General features: G+C 38.2%; 3 protein-coding genes across 4 annotated transcripts; 1 reads left to right on the top strand and 2 right to left on the bottom strand.

Moving 5' to 3' along the window:
* Positions 1-8,146: 8,146 nt before the first annotated feature.
* LOC113310894 lies at positions 8,147-11,309 on the bottom strand. 2 transcript variants are annotated; one of them, XM_026559713.1, is made up of 7 exons: positions 11,142-11,309; positions 10,663-11,025; positions 10,296-10,438; positions 9,939-10,034; positions 9,412-9,668; positions 9,027-9,247; positions 8,147-8,936 (listed from the first exon to the last, which is right to left on the bottom strand). In XM_026559713.1, the coding sequence occupies exons 2-7, from the start codon at positions 11,005-11,007 to the stop codon at positions 8,559-8,561; spliced, it is 1,440 nt and encodes a 479-aa protein (XP_026415498.1). In that variant the 5' UTR covers positions 11,008-11,025; positions 11,142-11,309; the 3' UTR covers positions 8,147-8,558. The 2 variants fall into 2 exon arrangements, with proteins under 2 accessions (XP_026415498.1, XP_026415497.1); XM_026559712.1 differs by having other exon boundaries at positions 8,528-8,936; positions 10,663-11,038.
* Positions 11,310-11,513: 204 nt separating this feature from the next.
* On the top strand, positions 11,514-12,227 carry LOC113308287. The gene is made up of 2 exons (XM_026556773.1): positions 11,514-11,709; positions 11,809-12,227. Exons 1-2 carry the CDS (start codon positions 11,585-11,587, stop codon positions 12,113-12,115), a joined length of 432 nt encoding a protein of 143 aa, XP_026412558.1. The 5' UTR covers positions 11,514-11,584; the 3' UTR covers positions 12,116-12,227.
* A 281-nt stretch (positions 12,228-12,508) lies between these two features.
* On the bottom strand, positions 12,509-17,194 carry LOC113309734 (pre-mRNA-splicing factor SYF1-like). The gene is made up of 6 exons (XM_026558244.1): positions 15,712-17,194; positions 14,881-15,065; positions 14,619-14,789; positions 13,893-14,093; positions 13,557-13,808; positions 12,509-13,370 (listed from the first exon to the last, which is right to left on the bottom strand). The coding sequence occupies exons 1-6, from the start codon at positions 17,192-17,194 to the stop codon at positions 12,918-12,920; spliced, it is 2,745 nt and encodes a 914-aa protein (XP_026414029.1). The 3' UTR covers positions 12,509-12,917.
* Between the last annotated feature and the right edge of the window lie 4,919 nt (positions 17,195-22,113).

Raw genomic sequence — 22,113 nt, 5'->3', positions numbered from 1 at the left:
ACCTCTCCCCCTCCATGCCTGTTGCAGACCACCCCCACCTTCTCCACCTGCTCTGCCTTCACCACCACCATTCTCTGACACCACCAAACCACTCTATTCCACCCTAAAAGCGAAACCCATCATTTCCCCCATCTTTCTAGCCTCCTACTTCATCAATCTCGCACCTTTCCTATCTCTGAAACCCTAGGTTAGAGATTGATGAATTAGGTGAAGCTAGAGAAGAAATTGAAGCGTGGGAATGAAGCAGTGAAGTCAGAGGAAGATTGGGTCGACGTTGTGGGTAAGATTTGACCCATCAAATTAGGTGAATTCGAAACCCTAAATTCACTGTTTTGGATTTTTTTTGGGATAAACCCTAATTTTGTAAATTAGGTATTTTGAGAATTGGGTGTAATTATAAATAGAGTTGTGATGTGCATGAAAAGGGGTTATGCCTGGGCTAGCCAGAGCTTCACCCAAGAGGACTGGACTAGCCAGTTCCTCAACTGTCCTGTTTTTAGTTCAACTGTTTTGTGATATTTTCAATTGTTTTGCACTGTCAATTATGTTCATGATGTTTTAATTCCATTTGCTAGGGATTTGATGAAACCTTAGTGCACTATTGAATGATGAATTGCTAGGAAGGCCTGTTTTGCTTGAGTAATGGGAAGAAGTTGGTGCTATGATATGCCTGTGATTGACTGTGCTTTCAAAAGACAGTCAATGCTAGGGGCAAATCAGTGAGCAAGCTGATTTTCTTCCCATTCTAGTTGGATGCTTAAGTTTTTAAACCTAGAATTGCATTGTTTAGCTAGGACACAAGGTGGATTCTAAGCCTTAGCTTAGCCACAGCTGCAATCTCCTCCCTGCCCTTGGCTAACAGCCTTGGTTTATTTGGCTTTGTTTCCTGTTAACTGCCACTGTTACCTTTGCTTCATTGTCTTTATTCTACTTCACTGTCACATTTACTTCACTGCCTTGCACTTAGAGAACTAGCTTAGGAAAACATAAAGCTTCAACTATACACCCTAGTCCCTGTGGAGATGACCTGTTCTTGCACATACACACTACAATGACAACTGTGCACTTGCAGTTTAACATGTAGGCCTTTCTGTCTCCCCTTATCCTTTGTCTTATTTTCTTACTCCTTTAAAAGCCTACCATTCATCAATGCAATGGTTTATGTGGCTATAATAGATCCAAAATATCAGTTATTTTGACTGGGGCGGGAAGCTTAGAAGGATTCATTTACTCTTCCATGTGGTTGTTCTTATACTAACCATTGTCGACCTTGGTGAACTGATGTGCGACATTATAATTTACACCTTGCTTTGTAATTAGCATTTATATTCCTGAATGCTTTTTAATTAGGATTACGGGTCTGCTGTCAGTTCAGCGGGTCCTGCAAACAAATGTTGGGGGTTCTCTTTTGAACCCAGGGTGAGTCTCTCTACAAGATAGGATCATTCATAGAGCTATAAATGTATTCTGATGTAAGCACTGATACATCATTCAGTTGTACGAGGTATCTTATTTTTGCACTTTAAATTGGAAATTTTTGTAAATGTTCAACATGCTTGGATCCTGATTCGACCCAATTGTGCCATAGGGCAAAACTTGGGACATACTGAATCTTGACTCAATCGTTTATACTTCTTCTTCATGACCAAAACTATGTTGCAAGGTTGTCTCTATTTTACTTTAATTTTTATTTTTTGTCATCTTTGTAAATGATATATTCTCTTGGTTTAGGTGATGGGAAGCAAGACAAAGATTTTTATCTTTTTGGAGTAAGTCACCGGAGGGGAGCTATTTGAAAAAGTTGTAATTTATCCATGAAGTACCCTGTACCATGATTAGATGCATGAAGTCTAAGCGTTATGATGGGAACACAAGGTCTAAGTGTTGAATTTAGATATATAGGTTCTCGACACAGTACCCGCATGGGTGTCTGGAACCAGCAAAAACACATCAGTATGTGTGTAAATTAATTTACCACGGAGACTTAAAGGTCGATTTTCTGGAATGTGTTAATTTTGTAGAAATTAGGAAACTTCGGATCTACAAGATAGGATCATTCATAGAGCTGTAAATGTATTCTGATGTAAGCTGGAGTAAGTAATTGTCTGTAGACAATCCTTTTGGTGATATTGTGCATGTGAAGGAGGTAAATGCAAGGACACTAGTTCATTTAGGATATAGGTCTCACAGTGCAGAAGCAGTTTGTAAATTTAACTCTTTTCAAGGCTGTTATCAGAGATTAAACGTCAAGAGTAACAAACTTGGTGTGCTGCTAATGGGATTAAGACCACGTAATAACTAGGAAATCAATCCTCACAGTACTAGTTTTATGCGCCTTAATTACACCTTGCTCTGTAATTAGCATTTATATTCCTGGGTTTTTTTTTGCAATTTCTTGTACTGCATATTAAAGCTATGAAATTTAATGTTGTTGGTTTTAGTGTGTGCAGGCTTAGTGTGAGCAAACATGGTTGAGATTACAGAGGAGATGTCAACGAGACCTCATATTCCCTCTCAAGCTGCATCTCAATTTGTTCAACGAAGGGCCAGTACTGTTGCATCTCCGCCACCTCCACCTCCACCTCCACCATCTTCTCAACTTGAGGTCAGAGAAAGTAAGAAGCGGAAGAGGACATCTTGGGTATGTGGGCATTTTACGATGAGTTTTGATGAAGATGGTATTAAATGGGGGAAGTGTAACCATTGTGAAGGCATGATGCTTTTGTTTGTTCATTTTTCCCTAGTTAGATTGGCAGTACAATTGGGTACATATTTAGATAGGATGATTCTTATTTGTTGTGTTGTTGCAAGATTTCATTTTTGTTTTTTGGGAAGCATTTTTTGTATACACAGTCAAGGTAGTAACTAGTAACCGGAAAATCCAGAATATAGAAAACTAAAAAAAAAAAAAAAAGTTATACCCGCCACCCTATCCTACCCGACCTGCCGATTAATGGGTCAGATAGGATCTTACCCATCTAGTGGCGGGTAGGGTGGCGGGTAAAAAATTTCTTACCCGCCAGTCAGCGGGTAGGGTGGCGAAATAGGCCATATCCTACCCACCCTACCCCTTGTGCATCCCTAGTTTCTACCACAAGTGCCGACTGTTGATTTCTTATTCATTGATTTACTGACGCTAAACATGTGCTTACCATGACCTTAGACTTAAGACTTACGAGTAGTGGTCTCAGAGTAGGAGTACGAGTCCATAAACGTCCAATTTTTATAGATGAAATCCTTAAATGAGGGTGGGAGAATGGGAGTAAGACATTGGACGAGACTTGAATGGAAACAGGTAACCTTTATTATAGGTCATCAAAACCCATACATCACTATCTATCAGGGCTGCACGAATGCAATTAGCAATACACCGCAAATGCAAAGCACGAGCACCAGCTCTTATGTAGACAAATGGTATTGAAGAATAATATCACAGATTAGAATTACAATCTGATCAAGATTAAAGCGATGATCGAGTCACTATTTATACAGGAATCCGTACACAGACAGGCTGTCATGAGTTGGCATTTTGTTACATCAGCAGATGACAGTTTACATAACAGAAAGCAATAAATGCAGACAATGATTATAGACACCTGACTGCACTAAAACATTCATTAAGCACTGGACACGCTTCTTTAATCTACTAGCCCCCTCAAGTTGAGTATGGAAGGATAGTGAACACTTAACTTGTTGCGTAGAAAATCAAATCGATGGCACGCAAGGCCCTTAGTAAAAATATCAGCCACCAAGAGATCTATCGAGATATAAACAATATGTAAAGTCTTGGACTGAATGAGCGCGCGAATGAAGTGAAAATCGATGGCAACATGTTTCATTTTGTTGTGCAGAACAGGATTAGAAGCAAGGGCAATTGAGCTTTTGTTATCATAACCCATAGTAGGAGAAGTTGGAAGAAATATGCTAAGATCTTTTAGAAGCTGACAAACCCAAAGAACCTCTGCTACAGTATGAGATAAAGAGCGATATTCAGCTTCAGTAGAGCTCCGAGCCACTGTTGCTTGCTTTTTGGAGGACCAAGAGATGGGTTTTGATCCAAAGAACACACAACAGCTGCATGTGGACTTTCTATCATCTGTATTTCCTGCCCAGTCAGAGTTTGAGAATGAAGATAAAGTTGTAAGACCTTTCTGAAGTATAACACCATAACCTGTTGTATGTTTAAGATATCTTAAGATGTGTTTGGCTGCAATAAGATGAACAGATGTGGGAGTACTCATATGCTGGCAGACCTGATTCACGACATAACAAATCTCAGGCCTGGTCCAAGTGACATACTGAAGAGCACCAACCAAATACCTATAGTCGGTAGTTTCAGCTTCAGTGAGAGGAGTACCTTCATGTTTACTCATTTTAGTATCAGCAATATCTGGGGTGGTGCAAGGTTTGGCATCCAACATGTTAAACTTCTTTAGGAGATCAAGAACATACTTTGCTTGTGAAAGATGCATTGCAGAATTATTTCTCTTCACTTCAACACCAAGAAAATAGTGAATGGCTCCTAGATCTTTGATTGGAAATTGCTGACTAAGAGTAGCAATAACTTCATTGCAGAATGTTGAAGAAGATCCAGTAACGATAATATCATCAACATAGATGAGAACAGTTGTAATCTGAGAGCCACAGTTATGAGTAAATAATGAGGTATCTGCTAGAGATGGTTGAAAACCCAGAGCAAGTAAAAAATCCATAAGCTTAGCATACCATGCTCTTGGTAATTGCTTAAGACCATAAATGGATTTGTTGAGTTTGCAAACATGATGAGGCTTGGTTTTATCCACAAAACCAGGTGGTTGTGCCATATAAACATCTTCTTGAAGATCTACATGAAGGAAAGCGTTACTTACATCAAGTTGCTTGACCATCCAATCTTTATGAACAACAATTTAAAGAAGTAATCTGATAGTGGTTGGCTTGGCTACAGGACTGAAGGTCTCAGTATAGTCAATTCCCTCATGTTGATTGTAGCCCTTAGCAACTAGTCGAGCCTTGTGCCTCTCAAGAGATCCATTTGGATTATGTTTCGTCTTAAAAACTAATTTACAACCAACTATATTCATGCTAGGAGAAGGAAGAACATAAGACCAAGTATTTACATCTTGGAGAGCTTTATGTTCTTTCTCCATAGCTGTGAGCCATTTAGGAATTTTACAGGCTTGAGTGTAAGATGTATGAATAGAAGGAGTAACATGCACCATGAGAGCAGAAGAAATAGCATGCTTAGATGTAAAATAAGTTTTTGGCTTTCTTATATCTCTTTTACCTCTAGTTATCATCTGATGAGCATTGTCAACAACAGTGGAAGTTAGAGGAGCTGTGGAAGAAGTAATATCAGTAGTTGACACTGTCTCTGGTGTGGTAATATCAATTGGCAATGTGCTAGAGATAATATGAGTAGCTGAAGAAGTAGCTTCAATAACTGGCACAGTCTGTGAAGTATGAGTAGTAGCTGGAGAAATGGAAGCACTTGAAGTGGTATCTGAAGGATGAAACACTGAAGGAGCATCAATAACACTTGTTGAAGTAGGAGTATCCACTGGTGTTGAGGTAAGTATAGCATCTGAATGAAACAAATGAGAAGTAGTGTTGGTGTTGGTGACTTTGAACAATTTGCAGGCCATGGCTGGAAAATGAGACTCATCAAAAGTAACATGCCTAGATATGTAGACCTTTCTAGAATAAGGATCAAAGCATATATAACCCTTATGAGAAGAAGAATATCCAAGAAAAATACAAAGTTTGCTTCTAGATTCTAATTTATGATGAGTATATGACTTCAACCAAGGGTAACAAACACAGCCAAATACTTTGAGACTGTTGTAGTTTGGAGCTGCACCATAAAGCTTCTCATATGGAGATAAGAAGGAAATAGAAGTAGTAGGCAATCTGTTGATCAAGTAATTTGTTGTCTGAAATGCATCAACCCAAAAAGAGTCATCCAGGTTTACTTGAATTAGTAATGCTCTGCCAAGACCAACTAGATGTTTGTGTTTAGATTCAGCCACAGCATTCTGCTCAGGGGTGTGTGGGCAAGTGTATTGATGTAGAATACCAATGTTCACTAATAAAGTTCCAAGTGTTGTGTTGATAAATTCACCTCCTCCATCTGATCTAATTGCCTTAATGCTGAGATTAAAGGCATTTTCAACTTGTAATTTGAAATCATGAAAGACAGTTGCAAAATCTGATTTTCTCATTAATGGAAAGATCCAACAATATTTGTCATAATCATCAATGATGTTACAATAGTAAGTAAAACCACTATTGGACATAACAGGACTAGGACCCCATAGGTCCATATGTAAAAGCTGGAGTGGTTTGGTAGAAACAGAAGTAGATATAACAAAAGGTAGTTTATGAGATCTTCCTAAACTTCAATGATTACAAAACACATGACTCTTATGAATGTCAACATTGAGACTGTGACTTATTCTTTGAAGAGACTGAAAAGATGGATGACCAAAGCGCATGTGAAGTAAGCTAGAAGATACTGAAGTAGCTGAATAAGCAGAATAGCTTGTAGAAGCAGTACATGATGATGAAGAAGTTATACCATGAGGTGTTGAGGTTGTGGATGATAGCAATGGCACTGGATATAAACCACCTTCACTCTGCCCTTGGAAAATTCTCTTTCCAAAGTTGAGATCCTTCACATAAAAGTGGTCACCCTCAAAAGTTATACTACATTTATTGTCAGTAGTAAACTTATGTACTGAGAGTAACTTGTGGGAAGCAGAAGGAACGTGTAGAATACCAGGTAATGAAACAGAATTATGTAGTAAAAATTTAGAAGAATTACCAACATTATTGATTTTCATACCTTCACCACTAGCTGTGGAGATTTGTTCATTGCCATTGTAGGAATGAAAATCTGTGAGATCTGAAGCATCAGTTGTGATATGATTTGTTGCACCAGAATCAGCATATCATGGATTTTCACCCAAAATATCAGCTGTAGCCATCATAGTATGAAGATTTTGGGGAATTGGCCTTCCTTGATATGAAAAGTTCATCCTTTGATTACACTCAATTGCTGAGTGACCAGCCTTGAAACAAATTTGACACACAATTGGCTTAGAATATCTGGATGAATTAGAAGATGAAGCTTGAGAGTTATGGTTGAAAGGAGGCTTCATTGGAAAAGCAGAAGTTGAAGAAGTTGATGATGAGAATGACATAGGAGATGGTGATGGAGGTCTAAAAGAAGAAGGAGATCTTGGATGATAGTATGAATTTGGTGGAGGATAGTTGCGATAAGGTTGAAAGAATGGTTTATTTGGTCTAAAAGCAGCAAACGCTTTAGATTCATCAGGGTGAACAAACAATTTGGATCTTTCTTGTAAGACTATCTCCTCACTAGTTAGCAGATTATGTAATTCTCCTATAGTAACTGGTGGATTACGAACTCGGATTGAGGTAGAAAACGAATCGAAGCTTGAATTTAATCCATTGAGAACGCAAACAAGAATTTCACTACCATGAACTGGAGATCCAGCAGCAGCAAGAGAGTCTGTGATTTTCTTGATTTCACTCAGATAGTTAATAACAAGAGTATTACCTTGTTTGAGATTGGACAGTTTGGTGCGAAGTTGGATGATATGAGTAGCTGATGTAGTGGCAAATCTTTCTTCAATAGCTTTCCACTTATCGAACGATGCAGTTGGACCAGCTACATAGAGTAGAACACTATCTGAGATGGTAGACTGAATCCAGAGAAGGAGAGTTTGATCTTCATCATTCCAGTGAACGAAATCTGGATTGATTGTATCTTCAGGAACTCCTCTAGCTCGAACATAGATGTACTTATTAGGGCAAGGAATAGATCCATTTATGAGACCTAAGACATTGAATTTCTTGAATAATGGAAGTAATAAAGATTTCCAGGTGATGCAATTATGATCTTGAAGTTTGTGGTAAACAATGTTTGCAATTGTGTTTAAAGAAATTTTAGAAATGTTTGATTCCATGATGAATCAAGATCAACAGAAAGAAGAAATTGAGAAGAATCTAAAGAAAAAATAAAAGAAGAATTTTAATGGCGGAAACGTGATGAAAAAAAGAAAAGGTTATCAGGCCCTCATCGGCTCCGACACCATAGAGAAATGGTATTGAAGAATAATATCACAGATTAGAATTACAATCTGATCATTGATTGAAATGATGATCGAGTCATTATTTATATAGGAATCCGTACAGAGACAGGCTGTCATGAGCTGGCATTCTGTTACACCAGCTGATGACAGTTTACATAACAGAAAGCAATAAATGCAGACAATGATTATAGACACCTGACTGCACTAAAACATTCATTAAGCATTAGACACACTTCTTTAATCTACTATTATGGAGCCTTTTCATTAGAGAACTTTCTAACTGTACATAAGATGATATAAGATTTTTGGGGCCAAAGGAATGACCAGAAGATTACTGCCATTGATAGTAGACAAAAAGAGAATTTTTCCCTGGTACTAATATAAAGGAATGAATGACAGAGAAGCGAAACAGATTAGGTTTTCAGTGGATATTTTTGCGTCATTTCAGAGAGGGAGGACACTGTCGGAGTCGTACATCCCAGCTAGAAAACATACAAAAATCCACAGCATGAGGAGAACAATAATAGCTGTCCTTAATACTTGCTCACAGCTAGTGTCATTGAGGTGAACATCGGCATAGTAAGCATGATCCCCAGCTAAGGACAGAGACTCGTCACTTGCGAAATTTCCGTCAGCGACGACCATTCCAGAATCTTCCATCCGACGAGTGGCCCAGGAATCGTAATTATGATGGTTTGAACACTTGGGACACGTACATTGTCCACCAAGATATGATGGGACGTTTTGGAGGTACTCCAAAAGAACTTTTTTGTACATATCACCTTCAAACCTCAACTTCTTTCGGGTCGCTGATTTTAGAACCTGTAGGTAGTAATACATGTAGCTGTCGGAACTGCATGACTCCTAAAATATGGAGCTGGAGATGTATGGATGAAGAGTAAGGACTTTTACCTGAATGAAGGTCTGGGAGATCACTCGAATCACAGGAGGAAGCCGTATCACAAACAAACAGCCAAGACGATTAGGGTAGTGATCTTGCATGAGGGTAGAACAAGATCTCATCATTTGCATGGGAAACTTGAATGGAGATAAGCCTTCACAATCCAATATCACCGTAATTTGCCGATCTTCTAAGTTGATCAAGTGCAGGACTCCATGTTCAATTTGAGATACTGAAAAGGAAATCAATTCCACATTGAAGGATCTTCCTGGGCTAAACTAATCAAGTGGTTTGTAAATCACCAGATTTTATTATCTACCATTTTGGGAAAATAAGTAGCTCTGGACTGTGAGAAAGCAAATTTTTGTAAAAACAGGAAATCTGCAGAGTGCATACCAATTGCTTGAGCAAATCGAGGCCGATCTGAAGATGCTAAGCTGGAACAAGCGAGTCCCAGACGAACAATAAGACAAGGTCGGAGCTTCATATCATATCCATGCCAGTACACCAAGCGTGACCACATTTCAAGTTCTTCTAATGAAAGGATTTTATATGTCTCCCTCCAACGAAGAGTCTTCTTGATCGCTAGAATCAAGCATGACATATTACCATTAGCTGCAGCATAGAATCTATGAAGCTCATCCTCATTGAACCTGCAGCCATTAACTCTTATTCGTCACATACTAAACCCCTTAATGGTTTTATTGACGTCAAAATAAAATAAAAAGAAAGAATTCTCTTTCAGTGGTAAAAGAAACCAATCAAATTACAACTAGATTATCATTCACTATGATTATGATCTCAAGTATGAAAGCAATGACATGTACATGAAGCATAAAACAAACAATAAAGCTTTAGAAAAATCATCACGTAAAAAACGGTGGTCTATAGCAGACACATTAAAGCTCAGAAAAGCAAATCACCTTTCTGGTAAAGTAATCTCCTGCTTCTCAAGCTCCATGTGCAATTGAAGCAACCAACTTTCAGTTTCTTGACCTCTAGGAGTTTCATCACAAATGCTGGCACACAAATGTGATAAACATTCAAGACCGTCAGGATTGAAATGAAATATGAATACAGTGTTTTTTAAAATATAAGAGAAGAAGAAATGAAAATAAATGAAATGGGAGAAAAGAAAAACTTGTAGCCATGGCCTCGAAACATATACCCACTCGCACATTCAACAACGAATATACAATAACCTCTACAAAAGTACAAGTCTAAAAGGTTTCATGTACAATTCAAGTTATACACCAACAAAACTCCATTTATTATAATACCTAGTATCCTCGGTTGCTGGTGTATCGGATGACTCTGGATAGGGTTGAGAGTCATCGGAGTCATCATTTTCCTCTTCAAAATACTCCGACTGATCACAGAAAGTTGTTGCAATTGATAGGAAAAATAATGGCTTTGACAAATTCTACACAGACAAAAAAGAAGAGTACTAACACAATTAGATACCAAATCCTTCAAAAAAATCAGTGTGACATTGTGGAATCATGTCCTTACTCCACATACTATAGGCGGAAATGTCGAGTAAGCTAAATGTTGATCAAATGATAACCACATGTTGAAGTGTAATCTAGGTCGTATCTTAGTAAATCTAACAATGTCATGTCAAGAAGGCAACCAGAGAAACCAAACCTGCATTCCCATAACCAACCCCTTAAAAGGAGCCCATCTCTCTATCCACTTTAAAGGAGGATAACAAAGAAGCTGAAGCGCCTGTATACCACGCCAAGCAAATGGACACTTAGCCTTTGACACCCTTCTAATCACCTCAAGACCAGCAACTTTTAATAGAAAGATAGCAATTTGACCAGCATATTCCTTTCTTAACCCACCATTATTCAGCAAAGGTATACGCTTCAATCTCTTCGGAACAGATGCAACTAAAGATTTTCCTGAATACCTTTTACTCGAAGAAGAAGAACTGCCTGGCACTTGTAATTTCTTGGTAGAAGATGAAATACTTGAAGAGTCTCCCATTTTTTCCAATAATTAAACCTAAATTCACAAACTGTAAATACGAATCTAAAACGAATTTGGAAGAGTTTTAATTGGGAATCAGAATAAGAAAAAATTACATTATGAATTTGATAGAAAAATCTAATTTTGTTTACCTGGAGTGGATCCAAATAGAGTAAGGGTTTCTTATCATGAAATTAGGGTTTCTCTATGCAGCTGATTGTTTGGAATTATGATCTGAAGAGAAAATCTCATTTCACTTTTTTCCTCGTCAGAAAATCACTCGGACAACTAAACCACAAAAAAGTTGAACACGAAGCAAATCATCGAGTTACGTACTCACGGCACACTTACGTGCCTTGCAGCTCATATCGGAAACGAGTCGAGTCGAGTCGGGTCGGTTCAGACATGAAGACACGTGTGCTAATGTTTATACAGGTGGCATGTCCAAGGAAATGCATGAAATCCACGTATCCCGAACTGTCTTTAACTGATTTGATCAATTTCAAACACGAACTATTTTATTTGATCGAGTATTCAACAAAATTTAGATCGAAGAATAGAAATTTCAAAATCATCAGAACTAAGGAAAAAAAAAATGAGTTCGAAACTGAGTCCAGCATTTGCATACACAGTTGTATATGTGAAAGACGTAGCAAAATCAGTATCTTTTTATGCAAACGCTTTTGGTTATAATGTCCGCCGGTTGGATGAATCTCACAGGTAAAACTTTCTAACTTTGGATTTCGTTTGAGAATAATTCTTTTTTGAGTATGTGATTGGGTGTTAATTTGATGGTTACAATTTGTGGAAATTATTTAGATGGGGAGAATTGGAGAGTGGGCAGACTACGATAGCGTTTACACCAAAGCATCAGCACGAGACAGATGATTTAACGGGAGAAGTTCAGGACACAAAGGCACAGAAAAGGGAGGCTGTTGAGGTGTGTTTTGCTTATGAAGATGTGGATGCTGCTTTTAAGAGAGCAGTAGAGAATGGGGCAATACCAGTTCATGAGCCTGAAGAGAAAGTTTGGGGACAAAAAGTTGGATATGTTCGTGATATTGATGGAATTGTTGTTCGGATAGGGAGTCATGTTAGGAACAACCCAACACCACCATCTTCTTAATTTAAAACTAGCTCTAATTTTCTTTCTCTATCTGTATTTCTGATCTGATATGATCGCACTAGTATCAAGAAATGATTAGTGGCAACAAATAATTAAGCTGTCTTTGTTTTGTCGTCGGTGAATGAATCTTCTCATTGTCCTAATGGAGATTCCAAACTGAGTATGCGCAATTTTTTCTTTTTTTTTGAAAATCAAGTGGATTGACAAGGAAGCTAGTAGGATTTTCCAAAGAGTTGGTTTCCCTTATCTCAAAAGACAAAATTTGCGAGCAATTTTGGAGCCATAAAACTGGTCTATTTCAGAGGTTTCATTTGATTAAAAAAAGTAGGAAAATAAAAAAACAGGAGTGACGACCTTTGTACCCTCTGAATCGCTCATAGTTAAAAGGTGTTCTGGGTAACTTTAATACACACTTGGGACTCCACATGAACGGCCCTTGGAAAAGGATCGAAGTGGACTGGATCAAAGATGAACAACTTTTGCAACAAGGGAAACCCTTGGCTAGTTACCGGTACAAAACTTATAAAATTGTCAAAATTGTCAAAGGCTGAGGCCTGAGGCAAACCTTGATGTACAACACATACTTCCACGTTTATGTACATACATTTTCTGCTCAATATGGAAGCAATAGTTCAAAAGAAAATAACAGAACTGGGCAGTCACTCGGTGCTCTGGAAACTTTTGAATAACAGGACTGGGTGCTCCGGAAACTTTTGAATAACAGGACTGGGTAGGAAACTTTTGAATAACAGGACTGGGTAGTCGCTCATGCTCCAGAAAACTAGAGACAAGACGGAGAAACCTACCCCTTCTTGTGCCTCTTCATTCTTTCAAGGGCGCCAAGTTTGCTGTCACTCTCCCTCTTTCTGGCATCCCCATCTTCACCCACCTCCTCTGCTACCTTCTGTGCCAAATCCCCGAACACCGCAGCAGGGACATCTCTTTGTGCGATTTCAACTTCTTTATCGCCCTCCTCATCATCATCATCATCTTCAGGTAATTCAATCGCATCCTGGTCTGCAACAACCTTCCTCCCACCATCTGGTGTACGGATGACACCAGATTGTGATTCAACTCCTGCACTTACAAAACCCAGTCTTCTAGTACTGTTATCTTGAGCTGCAGGTGCTAACTGCCTCTCAAGGTTAGCCATTTCATCTTCGGGGACTCCAGCACGTTTGAGTGTGTCCACAGTTTCCTCAAGGTTCAACCTTGAATCCTTCTGCATTAAATTCTCTGGGAGAATGAAATGAGTCTGCAGGTGGAAGATGAAAGTCAGAAGACTTGAGTACACAAAACTGGAGAAACAATAGATAGACCAACATCGAAAGAAAAGAAACAACGCCAAGATGTGTGCCACCAAAACCAACATATGAATGATAGGAGCCACAAGACATGCAACCATTCAATATTATTTCATCAATGTAGATGAAGTACTAACCTGGCTGTAACTAGCAGAAACACTCCTCTTTATTCGAAGCATTTCTCTGAATGTATCCTCATTCCCGTGCTGCACCTCAAAATCATGCCATCTACTCCAGAAATCATTGTCTGATCGTGGATCAGCAAACTGTGATGAGAAAATGTATATAGCACGAGCGCGATCAATTTCTCCTAAACTCTTCTCAAGGTCTGCATATTTCATGCACATAGTCTTGACATCTTCACTTGGCAACCCAGATTCTATCGCTTGCTGCAAATTGCAAGTTTAACCAAATGAGAGAAACATATATGATGAATTTTGTGTAGCTGAAGTTCTACAAGGAAAACAACCAACCTCATATATCTCCCTTGTTTTAGGAACACCAAAAAACTCTGCGGCGCGGGCTATGTAAATCTCATACATTTGCAGCTTCTCCTTGTCAGGTAAAGCTTTTGCTGCTTGGTCATAGACTTTCATCGCGTGCTTAGCAAGACCGTGTTCCTCTTCTAGTTTTGCATATTGCAAATACAGTGGCTTCGCATTATCAGCAGGGGCCTAAAAAAAGAGAACAAAACTAAGTAATTAGTTTCCACGCATACAGAATTAAGAACAGAGAACCAACTGGCAGGAATGCCAGTGCGGGAAAAATGGACACTTATTGACTTACACTGGTAACTTATCCATAGACTCTCAAAAGAAAAGAGAAACTTTGGAAAAACAAACCATTCAATGAAATAAATATTAAGATATGTGGATTGCCGCAAATCAAATAAGAATTCAGGAATTTGGAAAGCAGTCTCCTCCAAATCCAATAGATGAGATTACCACGTATTCAGGAATCAGAGATAAGTATTAAAATGATTTTTTTCTTAAAACACGTGATAAAGGTCTCCGACAAAAGAAAATCTCTCCCCTAAAAACAATTTACCACATGCTTTCAAGATTCGCATAAAGAAACAAATTTAAAAAAGGATAAAATGTAAACTTTAATACCAGAAAACAGGATACTAGCAAGTAGAGCAGAAAAGACGAAACCAAATAGACTATGACACAATGATGGGGGGTGTTACTGCCACATACCATTTCAACTGCATGCTCAAACAACTCCCTTGCCCTTTCCAACTTTGATTTTCCGTATCGTTTGACAAATTTGGAGAGATATGTGACCCAAATATCCTTAACGTGTGGATATTTAAATATCTTGACTCCTCTTTCATAAACTTTAAACGCATCCTCGAAGTATCTATGCTCCTGCAGAAGTCAGAAAATCAATTTTGGTTGTTAGTTAAAACATTAAGGAAAAACAAAGAATATAGCAGCTAATTATTTATAAATCACATACCTCCAATAAACTTGCATAATTTATTATAATTTGTGGTGTAGCTATTTTCAAATCGAGTATCCGCTCATACACTGCACGGGTGGACTCCAGAGTTCCCAAACCCTCCTCTAGATCCACATACAAGGTCCACAACCTCACGGATTTATGCAACTTCATCTGCACTGGTTCATTACCATCAGCAGCAACTGCGAAAACAAAACAGTTAAAAATTAGTACATATTATCACCTAGAGAGGAACATCCTACATATGATAATGCATGCATTTCACACATGCAATTGTTCAACCATATGAGATGCAACGAGAAACTCAACCATAATCGTGCAAAAGAAAATGGAGACAAAAACAGAGCTATACCACTGCATAAGCCATTACCAACTGAATTTTCTTTCATACATAAAAGGTTAGCTAGTTTATTTTATAGAAGGAAAATTTAGTCAACATCAACAGGCAATTAAATAACACAACAGTTTGAATTGTCCACCTTTGTGATTCATTTGAAATGTCAAATGATGCTAGTTCCAAGTTTACCAGAATGTGTATCGTAAACACACAATGTTCCAGCTTTGTTTACAAAACCCATGTTTAAGAAGATTTTTCATCCGACTCACATGGTCACACCCATGCTCTAAAAATATTGTAGATAAAAAATAGGTGAATAGGAAAAGCTAGAAAATCCATCCATTATGAGGTCTTATTAAAAAGGATTGCAGCTCAGCAGCTATAGCTCTTAGAGAATGTCAAAAAAAAAAACTGAACTACATAAATACCAATTTGCCAAAAGTATATAGCAGAAGAACCAAAAGCGCTTAAGCATGTAATATGATGGTTACCTCTCCGTTTAACCTCCACTGAAGGCTCTGCTGTTGCACGTCTCATTAGCTCCCGAGCTCCTTCCAAGTTTTTGTGCTTCAGTTCCATTTCGGCCCATTCACACCAAACACTGGCGAGATTATCTACCGTTTTGTAATTAACTTGCACTGCCTTATCAAAGATCACTCTTGCATTTGCAATATCGTTGTGCTCTACATACAGCTTGGCGAAAGAAATCCATAGAGTGTGAGGCTTACCAACAGCTTTCATGGGATCCACAGTTCTTACAGCTTCTGTGAACGTCAGTATTTGCTTTGTCGGATTACCCTCGAAGAGCTTAACCCTTCTATGCCATTGTTCAACATTATGAGGATTTTGCCGCAGAAGAACACTGTTAGCAAGCTCAGGCCTTCTATCCATAAGATGTTCTAGTCGAGCTAACCTCAAATCAACATCATTATCATCATTACACCAAAACCCATGAAGAGTCTTGTATGTAAACTTAGCTAATGAAACTTTAGTATCAAAACGTTCATCTTTCTCTTCCTTATCCTGATTATTTTCTTCTTCATCACCAATATCTAATGACTCCATATGCGCAGCAAGTACACTCTCTTCAAATCGAGAATACCCATCAAAAATCACACTGAAATCTCTAACGGTTACCACGGTGGTCATTCCCTCCTCAAATACATCCCTCGCCTTCTCAAACAACCCTCTACGAATATAATAATCCGCCAAAGATGTCCACAACTTACCAACCTCATCAGTAAACTTCCTAATCCCACCTCTAATAATTGCATCAACTTTCAAACCTGACACCTCTGTTGCATGACTAGTAAGCAAATTACACAATTCAAGCCACAACTGATGTTTCGTCTTCCCTTTAATACTATAAAACCTATCATCATTCAAAACCCCAGCTAATCTTTCAGCAGCTTCTTGCCATAACTCAGAATTCACCAAAAACTCAATAAAATCTTCAATATGAGTCGGATCGAATTTCAAATACCTCCTATAAACCCTAAGTGAAGTCTCAATCGGAATCCCTCTCTGACTCACAAAATACAGATAAGGTCCCCAAATTCTATCATGTTGGGTCACTGGTAATGCACATAATGCTCTATCAAAAGTTCTACGAGTACGGGTTACTAGTTTCTGTTCAGTTAGGGTTTGCAAATACATTACCCAAATCTTTGGCATCTTATGCATAGTAACTAAAGCTCTTTCGAATGTATTGTTCAAACTCTCATACTGAGAATGCGTTACAGGAAGATTTCGTACTATCTCTAATCGTTCTCTTAGATAAGCATACCAGAGTTTGTAACTACCAGGTAAAGCTTTTAAAGCTCGTTCATAAATTACTGACCTTTTTTTGAAGGGAGATTCATTGCGAGCAATTAGATATCTCCACCATAGCTTTAGACTGAAGGGATTTCTGAGAATTTCTTCTTCGTAGAGGAGATCATCTTGGCTCGGATATAACTCCAGAGGGATCGACATTGAGCTGATGGGGTTGATGAGGGTGGTGAAAGTCGAATGATTTTTGAAACCCTAGTTTTGGAACTAGGAAGAAGAAAGACGGTGAAATTATACTGGTGGGTTTATTTCCGCACCACTTGCATTCGAAAACAAACTACTGGCAGTAGTTCAAATTTACCATGCTACCCTCACTAGAGAATCCTAATTTGCGGAACAGCTACGGGCCACTTCGTAGGAATATGTGGCCCATCCAATTTTCTCGCCACATTTTTTTTTCTTTTTTTTTTTTTAATAAATAAGGAACTTTTTCATTGATGGAAATTGAAGGTTACGATGAGCTTAAGATCGAAAATAAGAGAATACAAAGTAACAAGAACATACCGTACAAGTACAATACCGAGAAATCCGACAAGAGAAAGAGAAGGATTACCGGAATAAGACAGATACAAGTATGAATAAGATCCGATTAAATCAGAGGAAGAATGGTTTTTCGCGGAATTAAAATCCAACCATTTAGTTTGTTTTTCTTCTTTAGAAAGATATGCTTCCAAAATAGGCGTGATTTGCTCAATTCTCTTGAAACCAGTGATGGAACTTCCGTCGTCAAAGAAATCACCGATGAAGATGAAGATTTCGTCGTTGGAGAGCATCACTATCGATCTTGAAAGCCAACCCAATAACCAAGAACCTCCATTAAAGCGAAAATAAACCTCAAAAGAGTAGATAAAACCACCATAATAGTGTAGATAAGAAGAAAACATAATAAAAATTAAGCTATAACTACTAACTAACCTAGAAAACAAGAAATAGTGAAGAAATCTGCTCAAATCCAGCCCAAAATGGACTAGATCTGAGCAGAAAACGGTTTTTCTTGATGATTTTGTTGTTGAAGAAGAAGAAGGAGCGAGAGAGGAGAGATTACAGTATATTCTTGTGGTACCAAAGTATCTTGAAATTTACTTCTCGCCACATCTTAAGAGCCTGGCATTTTTGGGGGCCACTCAAAAGGAGTGAGGGGGCAACAATTTATACCCATCCAAGGGCACTAGCTAAGGGATACTCTATAATATTTTGAAGTTACATATTTGCCCTTCCAGTAATAAAACCTAATCAAACTCATTTCAACCCTTCTTCTTCCTCTTCTCACTTACTCCCGATTGTGGAGGAAAATTTTCTTTTCCCTCGTTCTTCAAATCAAAACATCATAGTCATCGCGAATCACCAAATCAAACATCGACGATTCTTTTATAAAACGATGGGTATAACTAATGAACCCCAAAGAGCTCAAACTAAAAACGTTGCTCACGGTGTCGATCCAAAAATTGGAATTGCAGCAACAAAGAAACAAATTGTTTCTGAAACTAACGAAGAACGCGAAGAAGATGCAGCCGCAGATGTAATTGGTGGTGGTGAATCTAATAGTCAAACACTCCGGCAACTTCAAATGGCCCCAATTAGGTAAAGATTCTATCATTTTTTAGGTTTATATCGCTTTAATTCGATGAATCGATGAAAAAAATTCTATGGTTTTTGGTTATTTACCCAGAATCGGGAGACATGCATGCTTATTAACTTCCGAATATAGTCGTTTTCTTCATTTCTCAAGAACATAGACTGTATTCGGAAGATGGATTTATAGTCTAACTTCCGAATATGGTTGGTCATATCTTCTTGTGAACAAAATGGATATAATCGGTAGGTTAGATAATTTTTTGACTTCCTAATATGTTGATGTAGAGACACAGTAATCGGAGGTCCCCTTACTACCGAATATATATTTTGAAAAATTCTCATAGATTGTGATTTAGGCAAAATCCCATTTTGCGGACAGTATATATTCGGAAGAGAATATAATGTGATATACTTCCGATTGTAAAATGTTGAAACTGAAATAATTTTGGGGTCGTATTGCATTCAGTAGAAAATATTAATAATTACTTTCGATTGTATAGGCTGTGTTAGATCATAGCTCGGTCAACCTCGCATGCGTTTCTATCTCAAGCATGTTTTTCAATGTTAGTGATCAAAACTATAAGTCTTGATTTCTAGCCTACATAGCTAAGTCTCGGACTAGGATAGAAAAGTGCAGTTGAGCTCAAGGACTTCATAGCGATTCATCAGACAACGACGAAGATCTATACAAGGAACCGTGGAACTTCATCAACAAAAAGGTATGTGGACACTTGAACTTATCTATCACTCAAAAGTCTATCTCTTATATCTCCTAATTCTTATGAGACAAAAGTCGTATGCTATATAGACTAAATCATACACATTTGACATTTCGAGCTGAGCATTCATTGCTTATGTTATATCTCGAAATCGTGTGTTGGTAAAGCGTTTCGCTTTGATCAAGTTTATCTTCACCTAGTGACGAAAGTCATGAAAAGTTTCAATCACTTTGAGAATTGCTCTGACGTGAATCGGTCTGTGAATAACGACTACATAGCGTCCTCTGAGAATGTCTCAATGATTGAAATAAGAGTTTAGATTACATAACCATGTATTCCTTGAACCGAAGTTTTCGAACTTTGTTGATCAAGAGAAATCAGGAGGATTGTGGAATTAGCTTGCCAAGTCCGCGAACCTAGTTTGCAGACTCAGTCCGCGAACTGTTGGAAGTTCTCGACCGAGAATTTCTGCTGGGATTTTCCAAATACTCGTTTGTGTGCTAAGTCCGCGAACTGGCGGAAGTTCTCATCCCTAGAATTTCTGTTGAGTTTGGAAAACTCAACCGATTAACTTAAGTCCGCGAACTTGTTTGTGAACTTAAGAGGTTATGATCTAAAGATGTGCTCTAAACATGAAACAATAAATTACTAAGGAATGTTTTATGCAAACCGTGGCTATAATGTTCATGAGCCGATTCAATCGAATCGAATCATCTTTGCTTTAATTGTGTCTTGTGTAGTCACATAAGATCTCATAGCAATTGAAAAACTCTGTAACTAGTTCATTTGAGTCAATTGAACTAGTTATGGTGAAAAAGAACAAGGTTAATATGAAATGCTCATATGGTTAACCTTTTTGGTTACTATGTTGAACCAACATACACGTACACGTTTGGGCATGGTTTTCACGAACCCAGTAAACGTCTACCCAAGTGTGTGTGACAAGCTAAGTTTTCGATTTAACGGTTGAGAAATATTAGCTTGAATCTAAATCAGGTTTTCATCTAACGGTGAATAAGGATTGCTTTGTAACTAAGGCAAAACCCTGATTTGAAGGCTATATAAAGGAGACATCTAGCATTGTGGAAAACTAATCCCCACATGTCTATGTCCTACTAGTGCGCCCGCTAGAGTCGATCTCCATTAACCTTTGATTTTCTTCTCTAAAATCAGGTTAACGACTTAAAGACTTCATTGGGATTGTGAAGCCAGACCGATACTACTTTATCGTAGTTGTGTGATCTGATCTTGCATCTTCTATCGTACGAGTACAATCGATTGAGTGGCTTGAGATCGTGAGAGTTCTCCGATAGGCAAGATAAAGAAGTCACAAACATCTTCGTCTCACTGTTTGTGATTCCTCAACAATTCGCTTGTGTAGTCAGGAAGGATTGTAGAGAGGTGATTGATTAATCTAGGTTGTTCTTCGGGAATATAAGACCGGATTATCAATTGGTTCATGTTACCTTGATTTTATATCTAAAGACGGAACAAAACCTATCTATGGGAGACAGATTTATCCTTTTATATACTTTTCTGTGTGAGTCAGATCTGTTTATTATCAAGTCTGTGATTTTGGGTTACAACAACTCTTGGTTGTGGGTGAGATCAGCTAAGGGAATCAAGTGTGCAGTATCCTGCTGGGATCAGAGGCGTAGGAGTACAACTGTACCTTGTATCAGTGGGATATTGATATTGGTTCAACTGTAGTCCAGTCCGAAGTTAGTTTGTAGTAGGCTAGTGTCTGTAGCGGCTTAATACAGTGTGTATTCAATTTGGACTAGGTCCCGGGGTTTTTCTGCATTTGCGGTTTCCTCGTTAACAAAATTTCTGGTGTCTGTGTTATTTATTTTCCTGATTATATTTTATATAATTGAAATAATACAGGTTGCGCGTTCGTGATCATCAACTTCTCTAATCCAACCTTTGGTTGTTGATTGTAGTTGATTGATCCTTGGACATTGGTCTTTGGTACCGTCCAAGTTATCTCTCTTTGATAAAGACTCGCAGATTTCTATTTGCTTGAGTAAAAATCAAATCGAGAGATTGAGATAATAACTCCTTGGGATACTTTCTATCCATATTGAGTCTGACTGTCTAGTTGATTCTCTAGCAAAGTATTTTGGAGTTAGTCCATACAGATTGTTAATTAAAATATTGGGTGGTGTTGTTAGACCCCCGCTTTTTCAATTGGTATCAGAGCAGGCAAACACTTTAAAGACCTCATAAGTCTGTGTTTGTGGCAATCTGAGTCTGTGGACAGAATCTCATACGCATACCAAAATGCCTCCTAAAGTTGTCAACTTTGCCAAGTGTCTCGGGAATACTTCAAAGAGTCACTCCTTAGATGATTCTTCCGAATCCCGAGGTAGGAAGACTGTTCCATTCTGTGTTGGTCATTCTTCCTCCAATGAGACGTTAGACATAATGGAAAAAGTTGAAATGGAGCTCACCAGAATTTCAAAAAATTCTACAGAGTTTGTTGATCTCAAGGATCATGTACAGCTCATGGATGAATTCGAAAAGTCTATTGATCGTGAACAAGTACTCTACAACATTATAGGGTCATTCTTCAAGGAAATTGAGAAACTTATTCAAGAAAACAATATACAGCGTGAAAAGATTTGTGTTCTTGAAAAGCTGGTCAAAGAAGGCTCAATTAGAGAAAATTGTTTGATCAAGACGCATTCATCCGATCAGACAGACTTCGTGTTGAGAGGGAGAAACTTGAAGCATCGCTTGTCTTAGCCCATGGACAGTGCAAATCCT

Source organism: Papaver somniferum, chromosome 9, assembly GCF_003573695.1.
Source record: "Papaver somniferum cultivar HN1 chromosome 9, ASM357369v1, whole genome shotgun sequence".
In the NCBI taxonomy this organism is placed as follows: Eukaryota; Viridiplantae; Streptophyta; class Magnoliopsida; order Ranunculales; family Papaveraceae; genus Papaver; species Papaver somniferum.
Note: the sequence above shows the minus strand (reverse complement) of the source record. Positions and strands in the feature narration are given on the sequence as shown.